We start from the raw sequence: 17,533 nt of genomic DNA on the forward strand, positions 1-17,533 counted from the left end.
AAGGCTGAGACGGCCGACTGGCGGGCAGCAGGGACGCACCCCCCCACACCCCAGCCCCAGCGGCGAGCACCCCCCACCCCCGTCCCCTTCCTGGGAGAAGGAGAGCCGAAGCCCGAGCGAGCCGAGGCAGGAAAAGGCAGCCGTGGACTGCCCGGCTCGCAGATCATTTTTATTATCGAGATCATTATTAAAAGGGGGCGGGGAGCCCAGGATGCGGGGGAGGGGGCTAGAGACGCAGCTATTTTTATTAAACAGATTATTCCTGAAATAATAATACGCGCAAGATGGCTGAAGGTGGCTGTGATGAGAGTGTTGGGGGGTTTTTTCTTCCTTTTTTTTTTTTTTGATCTGAGGATAAAGCTCTGAGGCGACAGCCGCTGCGGAGACCCTGCCCGGAGTGCCCTCCCCAGATGAGAAGCAGCGGGCGGACAAACGGACCTACCGACGGAGCAACTGGCGCGGGCCCGCCCCGGACGCGTCGCCTGGGCAGCAGCCGGGGGCCGCGGGCGCTCGCCTTTCTGCCGACTTCTTCCAATTCTAATCTTTTTTTGTATTTTGGAAAGAACCGGGGTGGGTGGAGCAGAGGTGGAGAGAAATCGGGATTTGGCATTTTCTCCCTTCTCTCTCTCCTAATTTGAGGGAGGCTGCCAGCCCTCCCCTTAAAAAAAAATCCCACCACAAAAAAAAAACAAAAAAAAAAACACAGAGAGAGAGAGATAGAAAGAACGCTGCAGGACCCTCCAGCGAGCGCGCTCGAACCCCCCCGGCCGCCACCGCGGCGGCCGCCGGGAGCCCAAGATGGCTGGGCGCTGAGGGAGGCAGTCCGGCTCGACTGGCTTGGCCCGGCCCCGCCGCCGCGGGCTGGCTCCGACCGCAGCCCCGAAGGCCGGAGGAGAGGCCGAGAAGAAAAGAAAGTGGGGGGGGGGGGGTAGGGGGGCCGGGGTGGCGAAGGGGGAGGGCCGGGGGGAGGGGAGGGCCGGGAGCCGAGCCTCCTGTTCATTAGCAGTTGAGAAAAATTCCTTTCTAGTTTGATCAATCCTTGTTTTCCTCGGCAGAGCCGGGGCGCCCGCCCAGCGCGGAGACGGAGAGCGGGGTCTCTCGCGGCGGGGGCGCCCGGCGCCGGGCCTCGGGGGAGCGCAGAAGTAGCGACGAGTGGGTCAGGCCGGAGCACCGACGGGGCTTCTTCTCCCTCCCTTTCTGGTTGGTTTTTTTTTTTTCCACTTCTCTCCCTCCCCCTTCCGTTTCTATTTGTGAAGGGAGGAGGAAGGCAGAGGCGGGCTGGTGTCTCTGGCCGGGGACTGGAATTTCATCTGAATGACTGCCCCTGCGCTCACGCAGTGCCCCGGAGTCGGCCCGCCTGCGCCCCGCAGCCCGCACCCGCAGACGGCCGGCCAGCCGGGGGGCGCCCGCGCCGCGGCCCGGGGACCGGCTTGCCTCGCCCTCCTGGTCCGGATCTAGCAGTCCTTGGCGCGGCCGCACTCGCTTCTCCGGCCTCTCAGACCCTGGACGAGGCGAGGGAGGCGCGGCGCCGGCGAGCCAGGAGAGAGCCACCATTGCCGCCGCCGTCGCTGGAGGAAGTGTGCGGCTCCCGGGCTCTGTCCGCCTTGGGGCGCGCCCCAATGTCAGCCGCGGGGCCGAGTGCAGGCCGTGGGCCGCCGCTGCCCTAAGCGCGCCGATCGGGAGGCGGCCTCTTATATGGAATTTGGACCCCGGCACTCCCGTCCAGGGCTGGTGCCCCGGCCGCGGCCCTGGCGCAGTCCGCGGTCTCCCGCTAGGCGCTCGGGAGGAGGAGGAGGAGACGCAGCCGGCTGCGCGCGCTGCGTGAGGACCGAGGCTCCCTCCTCTGGGGGGCGGGCGCGCGGAAGGCGCTGGTGACTGAGCGACTCTCGGGGCCGCCGGGGCCCGGAGCTCGGGGCTTGGTGGGCCTGTAGTGGCACCGGACGGACCCCCAGAGTTGGGGAGTTGGGGAGACCTGCCCGGGCCCCCTGCCTGCAGCCGCTATGGCGGAGAATTGGAAGAACTGCTTCGAGGAGGAGCTCATCTGCCCCATCTGCTTGCATGTCTTCGTGGAGCCGGTGCAATTGCCGTGCAAACACAACTTCTGTCGGGGCTGCATTGGCGAGGCGTGGGCCAAGGACAGCGGCCTGGTGCGCTGCCCAGAGTGCAACCAGGCCTACAACCAGAAGCCGGGCCTGGAGAAGAACCTGAAGCTCACCAACATCGTGGAGAAGTTCAACGCCCTGCACGTGGAGAAGCCGCCGGCGGCGCTGCACTGCGTGTTCTGCCGCCGTGGCCCCCCGCTGCCGGCGCAGAAGGTCTGCCTGCGCTGCGAGGCGCCCTGCTGCCAGTCCCACGTGCAGACGCACCTGCAGCAGCCCTCCACCGCCCGCGGGCACCTCCTGGTGGAGGCGGACGACGTGCGGGCCTGGAGCTGCCCGCAACACAACGCCTACCGCCTTTACCACTGCGAGGCCGAGCAGGTGGCCGTGTGCCAGTACTGCTGCTACTACAGCGGTGCGCATCAGGGACACTCGGTGTGCGACGTGGAGATCCGGAGGAATGAGATCCGGGCAAGTACCCTACACACAAACACACGCACAACACACACACACAGACACACACACTCTCTCTCTCTCTCTCTCCCCCCCGCCTGGGGATCACCCATCCGGACAGGCTGACTCTTGTGACATCAGGCCAGAGGTTCCCTTACAAACTCCTCTGTAAGTTTGGAGGCAAGGTCCTGGGAAGTAGGATCCCCCATCGGTATTTGATATTCCTGCACCTGTGCTCATAGGGGGCATCTTGTGAGGCATTTATAGAATTGAGGTGCGGGGCTGTCAGGGGTAGAGTTTGGCTGTTGCTTTTCTGTTTTGCGCGCAGCTCCCTCCCCTGGCGTTGTTTCCGTAGGCCCTACGGGAAGTCACTAAAGGGAGTGACCCAGGTCCTGCTTCTCCAGCTGCTGTTTATGTAATGAGTGTCCTGGTGCCGCTGCTGTGGCTGACATGATCCATGATGCTGGCATACCAATGAGGAAGTAAACAAAAGCAGCCATGTTAGTTTCAAGCCCTAGTGGAAACACATTGGGGGGGGCGGGGGGCTGGAGGGGGAGCTTCCGGAGGGAGAGCAGAACTCCTGGTATCTATCTGGCCAAGGCCTGGACAGCCAACAGCATCACCAGACAGCATCTCAGCTATTCGTATTATTCCCCATAGCCCGCTCTCCATGTGTGAGAATCGCTGCCCACTGTGTGCCTGTGCGTATTGCACGCGTCTGCATGAACACACCTTAAAGTATGTCTTCATCACTCTGAGCGCTTTTCTCCCAGCCCAGCCCTCTATCACAGCCCTCCCACATTTGGGGAGGAGAAGTGGAAGATGGAAGAAGAATCCTGTGGGTTTAAGGTTGAGCCGCCTTGCAATCTGGTTTCAGGCAGCTGGCTCCCCTGGGCTGCCGGCTGGGTGATTACGGAACCGCATCCCCTCCCATTGTATACACCCTGTAGCAGCAGCCAATGTCAAAACCGCCTTCCCCCTCAGGCCTCTGGGGCTGGCCTGGCTTTGGAGCTGGACTGAAGCAATACTTCCGTCCCCTTCAGTGGAGGGGGGCTCCTCCTGGGTTCCTCCCAGGTCCCCTGGCTTTCAGGGTTGAGTCATACCAGAAAGAAGGGGTTGGCCTGAGACTGTCTGAGCCATCTCAAGCCCCAGCTTGGGGCCTGGGTGTGATATGGGGGTGAGGTTGGGCTTTGGTAGGACTGGGAGTGCTTATGGGTGGGGGCCCCTGGAGGCCAGTCGAGGCCAGTGGGGAGCTTCATTATGAGGAAGCTCTGAGCAGGGGACGGTTGTAGATGGGGGCTGTTTCCTGTAGGGGGACCAGTCAGAATGAGTCACTGTTCAGCAATTATAAAACATACACATACCACTAACAAAAGGCAGGAGGGTTGCCACAGGCTGAGGGCAGGGATAACAAATAAAATTTGCTGTATAATTAGTTTCTAATCGGATGGGCTAGCTCTGGGGTTTTGTGCCAGGACAGAGCCTCTGGTTTCTTAAAGGAAGTGTGGGTGGGGGATGGAGAGAAGAGCCTCCCCCCACCACCAGGGGTGGAAAAGGCAGAGGCCTAGGGGAACAAATGAGCCCCTAGTGTACTCCGCCCCCCACCCAGGGCAGGCAGAGCCCAGACTTTCCCTAGTATTGGGAAGCTGCTGCTATTAATAAAGATGCAAGGGCTGGGGAGGAGGCTGGGAAAAGTGCAGAGGCAGGAGAAAGGAAGGCTGTCCAGTTCTCTGGCCTGGGATTGACAGTGGAAAATGAGAGGAAGGGAAAGGTGGAGATGGGGCTGAAAGGCACAGAAGAGGGGACAGCAACCAGGGTGATGAGTGAATGTGCGCTTGCACCCGCGGCTTTGCCCTTAGTTGTATCGGTGGTTGGTTGGTGGGTGTGAGCTCAGGTGTCTCGTTTAGGTGGGGGAGAAAACACAATTTTACCTGATTTGGTAGTAAGAGGGTGTCTGTAGATGTGGGTCTGTGTTTGTGAGTGTCTCTGAGACTGTCTGCTTTGCCCTCACATGCACCTGTCTCCTGTCTGTGTAGTTGGGGGATGGGGGGTGGCACACATACGCATAGTATATTCTGGGGTTCCTACCGGCAGGTCCCTGATCCCCCAGCTCATGGAAGGAACTGGATGGAAGCAGGCCCTGAACTTTGTCAGCAGCTCCATGTGTGTGCGTCTGCGTGTGTGTGTGTGTGTGTGTGTGTGTGTGTGTGTGTGTGTGTGTTCTTGTGTTCGTTCCTGTTCCTGGTGTGGGCAGGCTCAGAAGTAGTGGGTTGCATCACAGCCAGATGTGCAGTTCTGTGCGCTCAGCATCTGTGCCCCACAGCCTGAGTCTCGTCCCTCTCCAGGCTCCCCTACCCCAGGCCCTCCAGATTCTCTCTGGTGTCCCAGGGCACTGGAGTTGGAAACCCTTCAATGGCCCAGTGCCAGTCACTGTGAGTTGGACTTATTGAACGAGTAGGAAGAGGGGCCCCACCCTCAGGGGAGGGGGTAAGCCACAAAGAACCTGAATGGAAGAACCCATTGCACTCCATCCTCTCTAGGCTAGCCATGGGGAGGGGTGTTTTCCTGGGCTTCTTTTCCCTTGTGGGAGGGAGTCTGTCTTAAAGGGCCTCTGCTGGTACCACGGATGAAGGCAACAGAATTATCCCAGATGCAGGAGCAGAAGCATAGAAACGTGGCACACACCTTAAGATATAGCTCTGCTTCTTGTGGTTCCTCTTCCGTTGTCCCAGGGAGGGGCAGGGGCTGCTGAAATGCCCTACTGGCTAGGAATAGGAAACACTGATCAATCTCCCCCTGGTGGTCCTCCACACGCATACTCAAAGCACCCACCTGTGCAGTGGCCTAGAGCTGGGGCCCAGCAGGAATGCAAGCAGGGCTTCCGCCTAGCAGGGGACTAGCCGGGGGTCTCAGAGTCAGGCCTTCGAAGTCCTTGCCCCACTCTGCCCTTGGGAAGCCAATGTGTAAGCCAAGTTGCCATGAGGCCTGTATGCCCATTGGGTAGACCGCAGAGAACACTCTAAGACATGCCTAGACCCCAAATGTGTTCTCCCTTGGGGCTATGGGAGGCTAAGGGCCAAAGATTGGGATATCCAGGTGGACTCAGGTGTGGCGGCCCTAGGTGGTCAAACCCTCTTCCAGCCCCTGGGTTTAGGGGTTCATGTGAGGAACTCGGGACGGGTATGAGCTGGGAGCACCTCTATCTCATGACCTCCTTCAACGTAGAAAGAAGATCCAAGATAAGGCCTAGTTATATCTGTGAAGGGCTATGCAGGGTGTGTGTGTGTGTGTGTGTGTGTGTGTGTGTGTGTGTGTGTGTGTGTGTGTGTGTGTGTGTGTGTGCAGGTCATAGTTGTGCCTCTGTGTCATTCCTAGTACCCCAGACAGGTTGGAAATGTGCTCAGGACCCTGTTCCTTGCATTCTCGAAGGTTTAGAGTTGAGAGGAGATGTTCTCTGGGGACAGGATCCCACTTCTTGGGCCAGTTTGGGGTTTGTAGCTGCTGGGGGTGAGGTCATCCTGCTCACATTGTCCATGGCCGGAGGGGCTGCCCTGGGACCCTGGAGGGGATCCTAAGTCTCCACCCCACGTGTCTGTCTCCAGGTGGGCTCTGGGAGTGAGGGCCGCCCTGGCCCAGCTATAGCCGGGCTGTGGCTGCAGCCTGGCTCAGGCGGTACGGACCCCACCGCTCTCCGCTGCCCCCGACCATAATCCTGAGGTCTCAGGTGGGGTGGGAGGTGGGAGGGTCAAGTGGCTGCTCCTTCCTTGACCATCTTGAAGGATCGGGAAGAGGGGGCCTGACTTGGCCTTCCTCCCTGGCCCCGGGCAGAGGAGCCTGAGGCGGAGGCCCAGCCCCCCACCTCCACCCCAGGATCCTGCTGACACCGGCAGACCAGACGCCTGTCGTGCACGCCCTGCTGATGACTGCGTGCTGCAGCTCCGGGTGCCTGTGCATCCAGGTCTGTCTGCAGGTGTGTGTGTGCGCGTGTGTAACCAGTGCGTCTGGTTGTGCATCTCACATGGGACTACTTTTTTGTATCTCACCGTGTGTATCTCTGAGAAGGTGCAGTGTGAGTGACTGACTTAATTACGGAGCTGTCTTGTGTGTGGCTATGGGGTCGGGAAGGCGTGCACGTGTGTGTGTGTGTGAGCGAGAGGAGGGTGCCCTGCTTGCCATTCACCTGCGAGTTGAAGTTGAGTGTGCACACATATCTGTCGTTGACAGCGCTAGTGTGTTCCTACCTGATGGTGGTTGGTTGGTGGGTGTGAGTCTTGTGTGACTTTCTCACCTGGTGGAGGTGTTGGGGAGGGGAGGGGACTCACCTTCGGTGAGCTCGTTGCCTGTAGTGGGCTTTGGAGGTGGAAGCCCGGATGGATCCTGCGATGCTGTGTTGTGGGCATTTGGGGTGGTCATAGGAAGAAGTGGAGCCCGGCTTGGGCCCCAGCCCTGGACCGAGCAGGCAGGCTTGGCTGGCCTCATCCCTGGCTCTGGGAAAGCCTTCCTTCCCGGCTGGCCTGGCATTCAAACACAGACAAAGGGGGGCTTTCTCTCTCGCCTCTTTGTTCTGCTGCCCCAGAGCAGTGCACTCTGCATGGCAAAAGCTAATTCCACTCTGCACCTGGGAAACCCTCTCTGGGGTCTGCCGGGGCTTGCCTCCGAGGTGCTGCCTTTCTCCTTGTCCCTGGTTCCTGCTCTGTAGCCTCTTCTCTCTGGGTCTGTGATTGCCCGCAGCCTGGGGGTCCACATGGTAGCCCCAGGTAGGGGCTGAGGCATGGGAAGGGACAACTAAGGCTGAGACCAGGAGGGAGTGCTGTGGCCCAGGGAGAGGGGAGGCTGACGTATTCCTGGGACAAGGGCTTATGTGGGAGAGTGGGGCTTTGGCAGCTGGGGAGGAGGTTAGGAGGGGGTAGCTCTGAGCGGGGGCTTCATCCAGAGCTGGAGCTGGCATGAGAGTCATCTGGGCAGGGATCCCAGCAGGCAGAGGTACTCCAGCAGCCCAGCGCCCTCTTCCCGCCTCCACCCCATCACAGGGGCTGCTGGTCCCAGCTCTGGTCCCATCTACAAACTTGAGGTCTGCCTCTGGCCCAGATCCTGGGGCCCTGCTCCCTCCTGACTTTGCTTCTCTTCAAGGTTGACTTGAGGGTTTTATTATTATCATTTATTAACTTTTACACAGCCTAGAGTCCCAATGGCCTTACCCGTCTGCCCAGTCCAGTCTGGCGTCAAAAATGCCAGCTGGGCCTGGCCAGTCAGTCTCCAGAGGGCTGTGAGTGAGGCTTTCCCAGAGCAGGAATGTGAGGGGCTCATGATTGCCCCCCTCCCCAGGCTGGGAGGGGCTTTGGAGGGAGCAGCTCAAGGCAGAGTCTAGAACATTAGGCGACAGATATGAGGGTCCTGGAGGGGTGGGAATGGTGTGCCCCCAAGTCTTCCTGATGCTTTTGCCCTCACAGACCCAGGAGCAGACCGTGGAAGGCCTTAGGTCCTTAGGGAAGGACAGGGACAGCAGTAAGCAGGTCCCACCTGGGCCAAAAGGTGTAGCGTGGGGCTGGGCCTCCAATTGCCCCTGCCCTTGCTGGAGGCCTGGTTCCTCAAGTGCTCCTAGTCTAGACCATTCTAGTCTCCCCTCTGTACCTGCACACCTGAAGTGTGCCACAATCCAGATGACCCACTCTGGGCTGGGAGCAGTTTGTAAGGTGCCCTCCCCCACACTGAGAGGCCTTGCCGTGAATCAAGCTGGGAAATCTCTCCGCTGTGGGTTTTTCCCAGGTGGGCAGTGGAGCCTCAGCTCTCAGTAGTTCTGGGAGGTTGGGATGGAAAGGAGGCTGCTGGTAGTGGGGAGGGGTCCTTGCTTCCTCTGTTCCCCATCTCCCAGCTTCTCAGCAACCTGATTCATTCATTGGTGGAATCGAGGTGAGGGGTACTAAAGGGGCAGCAAGTGGATATTTCCCTTCCTCCCCACCACCCCGATTTCCCAGTGCCTGAGGTAGCAGTGTCCCCCCGCCCCCTGCTTCCCCCCGGTGTTGGCTGTGGCAGGATTAAGAGCACCTAGCCCCGAGGGATCACCATTCCTGCAAGGGCGAGCTGGCCAGGGTGGGCCCCCAGCCCAGCCCTCCCTGGCTGGCATTCCCTGGCCAGTTTCCTTCCTATTCCTGGCCCTTCCCTTCCCTCTGTAGTGGAGACAGAAGCCCAATGGCCTCTGAGCTGGGGGAGAGCCAATGAAACCCAGCCACCTGCTAGGCAGTGTGGCCACTGCCTTTGCTAGACCTGGACTGGGCTCCACCCCAGAGGGCTCTGGGCAGGCAGGAACCAGGATCTGGACCTGGAAGCCAAGGGAAGACACCTCAGGGTCCCAGCGTGGCCGTGCTGCCAGGAAAGGATCTGAGAAAAGCCTAGATGGCAGAAGGGGCTGAGCCCCACTCCCCAGGACAAGACAGGAAGTGCCTCCCTTGGCTGTGCCCTGAGGGGTCAGCCATGAACTCCCTGAAAGGGTTGCAGGGGAATGGGACAGAGGCCTCCCATGGGCCTAGAGGGTGGGAGTGAACAGCCCCATTCCAGGCCTCTGAGGGAAGTGGGGCTGAGATCCTATCCGGGGCTGCCTCTCTTCTGCCCTTCATCTGGGACTTAGCTACAGGTGCACCTCTACTCTGATACCAGTGGGTTTGGTCATGAAAAGTAGTTGGGCCAGGAGACCGTGGTGCACAGATGTGAGGGTGTGGCTGGGGCCTGGGCTCTCGGATATCCTGGGCACTGGGAAGGCAGGAGTGGCCTGGAGCCTGAGATGCATCCAAGTTGGAGGGACTGCTTTCCGAGTGTGGGGACGAGGCAGCCAGCAGGCAAAAAATTGAGGGTCAGTTGTAACAGGGGAAGTAAAAAGGTCTCATATCCTTTGGTGGTACCCTGGCCACCTTGCCTTCAGGCAGGCCTCCCTCAGTCATCGGGGGCCTTCAGGAGGGTCAGCCTTCACTGTGCAGGGCTGTGTGTGTGTGACAGTGTGCCCGAGGGGGTCTCAGGGCCCAGGTGGTGGCATGTGCTTGTGTGTGTGCGTGCAGTTGTATGCATGTAGGTGGGCCATACTGTGGGGTGCCGCCTGCCCTTTTCACGTGACTGGGGGCAGTTTCACAGGAAGGGAGGGTGTGTGACTACCTCTGCTCCTGCGCCCAGCCAGCTGTGTTTCTTTACAGGCTCTGACTCTCAGGCTGGCAGCAGATCCATGTGCATGTTGGGCTGGGGGTGGGGGGCAGGGCAACATCTCCTAGGGCTGTCTCTTAAGGTACTGTCCTGGGTCACTGAAAGGTCAAATTGTTGCGGGGGTGGGGGGGTGGGGGGGTGGGGGGGGGTGCCCCAGGCTTTCCCAGCTCAGAATCTGAGAGCCTCACCCCCTACCTCCTCCTGTCCCCAGGGCCCTGGTTCTAGGGTAGCCACCAACAAAAAACAGGGTCGCTGAACTCTCTTGGCTGGTCTTGGTTTCCCCATATGTAAAGGGGTTTGGGGAAATAAGGAAGGGATTGGTGGCAGCTTGTCTTTTGGAAGCCAGCTGAGTGTGGACAGGAGTAGGGGTCATGGGTCAAACTTGAGGGTCACTTTGAGGTCCACACAGAGGAAGAAAAAGAACCGCTTCTTGTTGAGTGGACACTTACTGTGAGCTAGGTTCTGTGCAATCTGCTTTGCAAACCTTGTTTTGTGTGCAAAACCCATGGGTTTATTCAGGAAACACATTATGCATCTGTAGGGTGCTGGGGCCTTTGTGGGTCCCGGCTAGGAAGGGAAGTGGAAAAATACAGCAGCAAAGCCCTGTTTTCAAGAGGTCTTGAGTTTTGTTTGGAGATTAGACCACAGGTGGTCAGACTATAATAGTGTTTTCCTATAGCTCTTTCTGTGAGATGGTCACATTTTGTGTTTGTGGTGTCCAGTACATTAGCCACTAGCTACATGTAGCTATTGAGCGCTTGAAATGAGGCTGGTACAACAGAAGAACTGATGTTCAATTTAATTTATTTTTAACTAACTTAAAATGAAATAGCCACATGTGACTAGTGGCTACTGTATTGGACAGTACAGCTACAGAGGGAGAGCAGAATGTGACAGCCCCTCGTATGGCCGAGACAGGGAGGGTCCTGCACAGACTCCGAGCAGGGGCCATGGAAAGTTTCCTAGAGGAGCAGGACCTTAAGCTGGGCTTTGAAGGATAGGCAAGGGATGGGGAGAAGGCACTGTGGGCTGCAGAAAAACACCAGCTGGGTGCAGGGAGTTCAGATTTGCAGTGTCAGGGACAGGATGCCAGCCCACCTGGCTGGGAGAGTCAGGTTGTAAGTAAGAAAGCCTACAGAGTTTGGAAGGAGGGGTCATCGAGGGATCTTGGGCAGGAGAGAGACCCTGTTTGAAGAGGTGTATCTGGCAAGGGAGGATGACAGGGCGGCTGGAACAGCTGGGATAGGCAGGTCTGGGGAGAGAGGGCTTGTAGAGACAGAAGATTAAGGGCTGAGAAGAGCAGCATGGTCCCGAACCTTCCAGCAGACTGACCTTGGGTCTTAGGAGAGCCAGAGTTTCCTTTCCACCCAGGTCCAACTGAGGGGCTGAGGGAGTTAGCAAGGACTTCAGAGGCCTAGCTCTCAGCATCAAGAGCAAGCAAGGGGGCAGCTGGCTGGCTTGATGCCCCCCAAGTGTAAGGCAAACGTCAGGTGAGATCTCTGGACCGGGCCAGAGGGCCTGTGAGACCCGGGAAGGTTGTGTGACTCTCTGCATCATTTCTGAGATGGTGCTCCCCAGAGAGAGGCAGCATGACTTGGATAAGAACAGACCCTACTACCTGGTCATTTCGGTTTGTATTCCAGCTCTGACACTAGCTGTGTGACTTTGGGTGAATTACTTAACCTTTCTGGTTTTCCTCTTCTCTGAAATGAGGATAATAATAGTACGTATCTCATAGCATTACTAGAATGATCAGATAAGTCTATACAGGAAAAGTGCTTACAACAGAGGCAGGCCTGACCCTGCCCTCAGAAAGTTTATGGTTTAGATATGTGTGGGAAGCGTTCCAGGCTTTTTCGTCCTGGGGACAGGCTGGCCAGACAGTTGTCACCAGGCCCCGGGGATTGCATGGGAGCCAGAGGGGGTGGGGGGGCAGACATTTTAGGTCATCTGGGAGAAGGATCCACAGGATGAGTCTGTTCTGTAGAGGTGGGGACGGTGTCGCCCACTCCGCTGAAGCTCCTCCGCCAACTGTCTCTGCAGAAGATGCTGATGAAGCAGCAGGACCGGCTGGAGGAGCGAGAGCAGGACGTCGAGGACCAACTGTACAAACTCGAGTCAGACAAGCGCCTGGTGGAGGTAGCTAAGCCCAAGCCCATGGTATGAGGTGGGGGGCGGCTTGGGTACTGGGCCTTGGGCTGGGATCTGTTGCGTGGTCGGCTCTATGCCGGAATCCCTTGGTCAGTCATTCAATGAACCGTCAGTGGATGAGCCCCCCACTGGTGCCAGGGTACCTGTCCAGAGCCCTGTGCTACCGGTGGGGGATTGGCAGGTCAGACTTTGCCTTTGGGAGCCCTGGGCAGCGTGGGGCTTTGGGGTCCCAGACTCCCCCATCCAGTGTGTGAGACAGGCAGGAGCAGCAGCCTGAAGTCCCCAGTACTTACCTGCCCACCCACTCTTGCCCCGGTGCCCGCAGGAGAAGGTGAGCCAACTGAAGGAGGAAGTGCGGCTGCAATACGAGAAGCTGCACCAGCTGCTGGATGAGGACCTGCGGCAGACGGTGGAGGTCCTGGACAAGGCCCAGGCCAAGTTCTGCAGCGAGAACGCAGCGCAGGCGCTGCATCTCGGGGAGCGCATGCAGGAGGCCAAGAAGCTGCTGGGCTCCCTGCAGCTGCTCTTCGACAAGACAGAGGACGTCAGCTTCATGAAGGTGGGCTGGGCCTGGGACCGGCTGGTGGGACCCAAGGGGCATTTTTAAGATTTTTTTTTTTTTTTTTTGTGCCTTGAGTCTTCGTTGCTGTGCGCGGGCTTTCTCTAATTGTGGCGAGTGGGGGCTACTCTTCATTGAGGTGCGTGGGCTTCTCATTGTGGTGGCTTCTCTTGTTGTGGAGCATGAGCTCTAGGTGCACGGGCTCCAGTAGTTGCGGCTTACGGGCTCTAGAGCTCAGGCTTAGTAGATGTGGTGCACGGGCTTAGTTGCTCTGCGGCATGTGGGATCTTCCCGGACCAGGGCTCGAACCCGTGTCTCCTGCATTGGCAGGCAGATTCTTAACCACTGCAACATCAGGGAAGCCCCAAGGGGCATTTCTAAATTGGAGTCTGTGATGCTTTGCTCCCCAACTGGTTCCCCCCACCAGTATGCTCACAGGGCTTTGGAGCCAGCCTTCATGGATTCAAAACCCTCCCACCCTGTTCCTTCTAGCTTCGTGACCTTGGGCAAGTCATATATGTTCCCTAGGCCTCAGCTCCCTCACTTATAAAATGGGGTTGATAATAGAGATCTATTATCTGTTACCCACAATGCCAAAGTTTTAGAAATCTCTGAGAACTGAAAGAAAAAAGTTCTGGCAGCTCATTTAACAGCAAAAATTGACCTGAACTGATGCTGACAATTTATGGCCTTCGTTGCTCTTACTTGGTACAAATATTGAAACATATTGCTGGGACTTCCCTGGCAGTCCAGCGGTTAAGACTCCGCTCTTCCAGTGCAGGGGAGGGATTCGATCCCTGGTCAGGGAACTAAGATGCCACATGCCACGAGGCGTGGCCAAGAAAAGAAAAAAAAAAAAATATATATATATATATATTGCTGCAGAAACATTGATGTGTTAGATTACAGTGTTCTACGCTGTAATCACATATTATGACACGGGCATCATATTTTCCTTTCTAAAGTCCAAAAAATTCCAAATTCCAAAACACATCTTGCCCCAAAGATTTTTTTGGGTAAAAGATTGAGTGCTTGCAGAACCTTCCTCCTGGGGTAGTTGTTTAGATAAGGTGATAGATGTATAGAAAGCACTTGCAGTGTTGTCTGTCACATAGCAAGCACTCAATCTTCTGAAAATGGAGGCACCCCACCCCCTGCCCCCGCCACACTCTGGCCAGAATCAGAAGGTCAGCCCTGCCTGGGGAGAGAGAGCATGGGGCAGCTTCCATCTTCCCCTCTCTCATGCTGCCTTTCCCACTGACTAACCCTTTTCTCTCCCTCTAGAACACCAAGTCTGTGAAAATCCTAATGGACAGGTGAGCAGATGGCCACCAGCCCTCAGGGGAACACATGTGGGGGAGGGCAGGAAGGGCCAGGCCCACTGCGGGGAGGTAGGGCGGGCTTACCGGTGATACCTCCTCACAGCAGATGCCCCGTCCACTGCCCCCAGGACCCAGACCTGTACAGGCAGCAGCCTTTCTCCCCCTAAGATCGGCCACTTGAACTCCAAGCTCTTCCTGAACGAGGTGGCCAAGAAGGAGAAGCAGCTACGGAAGATGCTAGAAGGTGAGGGTGGGATCCTCAATCAAAGGGAGAGAACCCTTTGGGCAGGGGTAAATGCCAGAACCTTCCTTCTGACAGGCAGCCTGGCCTAGTCAGATAGACCTTTCCTCATATCCCTGCTTTGCTACTTCTAGCTGTGGGACCTTGGGCAAGCCGTAGTACCTCCCTGAGCCTCAGCTTCTTCAGCTGTAAGATGGGAATGATAATGGTATCTGCTTGCTAACGGAGTAGTGAGCATCAAGATGGTGCATGATGTATTGTGCTTGGTCCTACAGATGGAAAATGTCCCCGGGGGAGAGGAGGCCTGGGTTGCCTGGGACAGGGGCTTTAGCGACTTTTGCCCAAACTCTCCACAGGCCCCTTCAGCACACCTGTGCCCTTCCTGCAGAGCGTCCCCCTGTACCCTTGTGGTGTGAGCAGCTCTGGGGCGGAAAAGCGCAAGCACTCGACGGCCTTCCCTGAGGCCAGTTTCCTAGAGACGTCGTCGGGCCCCGTGGGCAGCCAGTATGGGGCAGCGAGCACAGCCAGCGGCGAGGGCCAGTCAGGGCAGCCCCTGGGCCCCTGCAGCTCCACGCAGCACTTGGTGGCCCTGCCGGGCGGCGCCCAACCAGTGCACTCAAGTCCTGTGTTCCCCCCATCGCAGTATCCCAATGGCTCCGCCGCCCAGCAGCCCATGCTCCCCCAGTATGGGGGCCGCAAGATTCTCGTCTGTTCTGTGGACAACTGTTACTGTTCTTCCGTGGCCAACCATGGCGGCCACCAGCCCTACCCCCGCTCCGGCCACTTCCCCTGGACAGTGCCCTCACAGGAGTACTCACATGCGCTCCCGCCCACACCTTCCGTCCCCCAGTCCCTTCCCAGCCTGGCGGTCAGAGACTGGCTCGACGCCTCCCAGCAGCCTGGCCACCAGGATTTCTACAGGGTGTATGGGCAGCCGTCCACCAAACACTACGTGACGAGCTAACGCTACGCGGGCGGTGGGGCGCTGGGGAATCTCCCCGCCTCAGCCCCCAGTGGCTCGGGAATGACGCATCCAGAGACCTGCCCTTCTACCTTCCTGTCCTCCCTCCCTTCCTCCTTCATTTCCCCAAGTCTTTTCCTTTTGGATTTTGTTTTGTTTGGGGCTTGTTTTGATTTTTTTTTTATCACGAATCTCCTGGACTCGGAGGTGACAGTGGGAGCTGGCCTGGGCCGGGGCTGCAGGTGGCTCTGGAGTTGGGAAAGCGTCTACCTCAAGGCGCTGAGCTCTCTCTCTCTCTGTCTCTCCTTTTTTCTTCCACTCCTTCCCCTGCCCACCCCCGTGGCTGGAAGGAGCCTCAGCTTCCCCTAAAGCCTTGGGGGTAGGGGCAGTTTCCAACTCTCCTCAGCCAGCCCTGGGAGGAGGGACCAGTGTCCACTGGCCTGCTTCTCCTCTTGTTTTTCTTTTGGGCAGTTTGATCACTGACTAAATAAGGAAAGACCTGTAGATTGTGGGGCTTTTTTTTTTTTTTTAATTTTTTTTAAAACCAAGAATGATTTCTCCTTCCTTCTCACCATCCTCCCAGACGGAGTTCAAAGGCCACTTCTCAAGCAGCGTTTGGCACCTTCAGCCTCAGAATGGAATCTTAAAGACAGGAACCCCCATGTCCAGGAAAGGGGAAAGGAACCTTGCCAATGATAGTGACCACAGCAAAAGCAAATAATAATAATATTAATAATAATAAAGAGAAATAAAAGAAATAATAAAATAAAAAACCATAGCACAGCCCTTGTTGAGGTCAGCGGGAGAGGAGGGGCTGCCCGGAGTTGGGTCCTTGCCTGGATTTTGACACAGCGACTTCCTGTAGTGAGCACTTTGTATGAATCGTGGACTTCCTGTTCTCAAGGCGCAGGTATTTATTCTGTAATCTGTCTAGAGCACACACCGAAATCCAACCTTCTAATAAACATAATGGCGCAGTCCCACTCCCTGCCTCGCCTCTTACCCCTAACTCCCCCAGGCTTGGGGTCTTCAGGCGTTGGTGTGGGGAGGGACCCCTCTAGGGATGGAAGCCCCTGCCTTCCTTGCCTTGATTTTCTCCGGGGTTTAGCCTGTTCCAGGCCTGTGAATGTCAGTTCGTCAGGCACTAACTACGTCTGGTCTCAGCCTTGGGTTCATTTGGCAAATATTTGCTGAGGGCCTCCTAGGCCCAGCCCCCGGCCGCATGGGCTCCGGCATCTCTTTGAGTTTCTGCCAACATGCTCTTAGCGAGGACAGACAAAGGAAGAAATACCTTTCTATGAGTCTTGCAGAGTTTACCTCCTTCAGTCCACAAATATTTATTAAGCACATGCTAAGCGTCAGGCACTGTGTAGGGCCAAGGGCACAGAAGTAGAGCAGACCCTATCTTGGAATTTAGTCTAACTGAGCCTTGGCCCCCACTGGGGGAGGGGAGCGGGGAGGGTCACTCAGCTCCATGCTTCCTTTGGTAACTTGGGCTCTAGCCCCTGCCCCTGAGCATGGAGGGAGGGTAGGCAGGAAAATCCTGTGCTCTGGGAGGCACAGTGCTAGGGTAACAAGGTGAAAAAGACATCCTACCCTCATCCCCTTTGGCAGAGCTTCTCAAAGAGTAGCATGCTTGGGAGCTTGTTAAAAGGGCTGAGTCCTGGGGCCCTACTTGGACTTGGAATCACTGAGGGCCCAGGAACCTGTTTGTTTTTTTGCCACGCCACACGGCATGCAGGATCTTAGTTCCCCAACCAGGGATCGAACCCATGTTTCCTGCAGTCCTGCAGTGGAAGCACAGAGTCCTAACCACTGGACCACCAGGGAATTCCCAGTAATCTGCATTTTTAACCCCCTGGCAATTCTGACACATCCTGGGGTTTGAGAAGTGCTGCCATGAGGGACTGGCCAGGGACCTGCTTGTCTCAGGGACCCGTGGGCTGGAAGGAGGGGCTGGGGCACACCAAGCCCTCCTCTGTTGGAGCAGGAGTGGTGTGAGGGGGTTGCTGGATCTCTTGATTTGTTGCCCAACACTTTGCATGGATCTGCTTATGTATAAAGTAGGAGGGTCAACCTTTCCTGGGTGCCTAATTCTCTTTCCCCTTGTCTGGGTAGAATCTGAGCCTGAATGCCTCCCACCCCAGAAAGCCTAGAGCAAGACAGGGAACTATGGGTAAGTCCTGCACCAGGGGTCCAACCCTCACTGACTCTTAGTTACCCCTCTTCTCAGAAAAATAAGCAGTCAAGTTGGAGGACATGGTCAGTCCATGTCCCCCCGCCAGTCGGGCTGGCCAGACAAAAGTGTTGGTCTAGTGCCTCCATCTTCCCATCCTGTGGGAGTAGAAAATGACTCAGTGTGGGGGTGGGTGGACCCTTGATTCACTTCTCCCCCCTTCCCCACTTTGGCAAGGAGCCAGAGCCAGGAGCATGATGACAACAGCTGGCCTGCCCCTTTCTCTTCCCCTGCACCTGTTTGGGGCTGTTGAGGGGAGGCAGATGGCTGGAGCACAGTGCCCTTCCAACCCAGGGTGGAAGGATGCCTGGGGCCAGGTGCTG

At 57.2% G+C, this 17,533-nt stretch overlaps 2 protein-coding genes across 2 annotated transcripts in view; both read left to right on the forward strand.

The window, feature by feature from the left end:
* Positions 1-6,305, forward strand: part of SUFU (SUFU negative regulator of hedgehog signaling) — a 125,486-nt gene extending 119,181 nt beyond the window's left edge. Inside the window, exon 13 of the mRNA XM_032607330.1 lies at positions 5,827-6,305. Within this exon, the coding sequence (XP_032463221.1) occupies positions 5,827-6,127 (301 nt within the window). The 3' untranslated portion in view covers positions 6,128-6,305. The remainder of the gene's footprint in view (positions 1-5,826) is intronic.
* On the forward strand, positions 273-15,957 carry TRIM8 (tripartite motif containing 8). The gene is made up of 7 exons (XM_032607333.1): positions 273-570; positions 1,056-2,570; positions 11,784-11,879; positions 12,217-12,450; positions 13,735-13,766; positions 13,901-14,016; positions 14,370-15,957. Exons 2-7 carry the CDS (start codon positions 2,001-2,003, stop codon positions 14,975-14,977), a joined length of 1,656 nt encoding a protein of 551 aa, XP_032463224.1. The 5' UTR covers positions 273-570; positions 1,056-2,000; the 3' UTR covers positions 14,978-15,957.
* Positions 15,958-17,533: the final 1,576 nt, after the last annotated feature.

The sequence above is a fragment of the Phocoena sinus genome, chromosome 16, assembly GCF_008692025.1.
Source record: "Phocoena sinus isolate mPhoSin1 chromosome 16, mPhoSin1.pri, whole genome shotgun sequence".
Lineage (NCBI taxonomy): Eukaryota > Metazoa > Chordata > Mammalia > Artiodactyla > Phocoenidae > Phocoena > Phocoena sinus.

What these genes read in the sequence shown, in the direction of transcription:
- TRIM8 (XM_032607333.1), top strand. Translation starts at nt 2,001, where the DNA reads ATGGCGGAGAATTGGAAGAACTGCTTCGAGGAGGAGCTCATCTGCCCC. An exon ending in TCCGGAGGAATGAGATCCGG is followed by an intron (nt 2,571 to 11,783) that starts GCAAGTACCCTA and finishes CTGTCTCTGCAG; the next exon opens with AAGATGCTGATGAAGCAGCA. An exon ending in GTGAAAATCCTAATGGACAG is followed by an intron (nt 13,767 to 13,900) that starts GTGAGCAGATGG and finishes CACTGCCCCCAG; the next exon opens with GACCCAGACCTGTACAGGCA.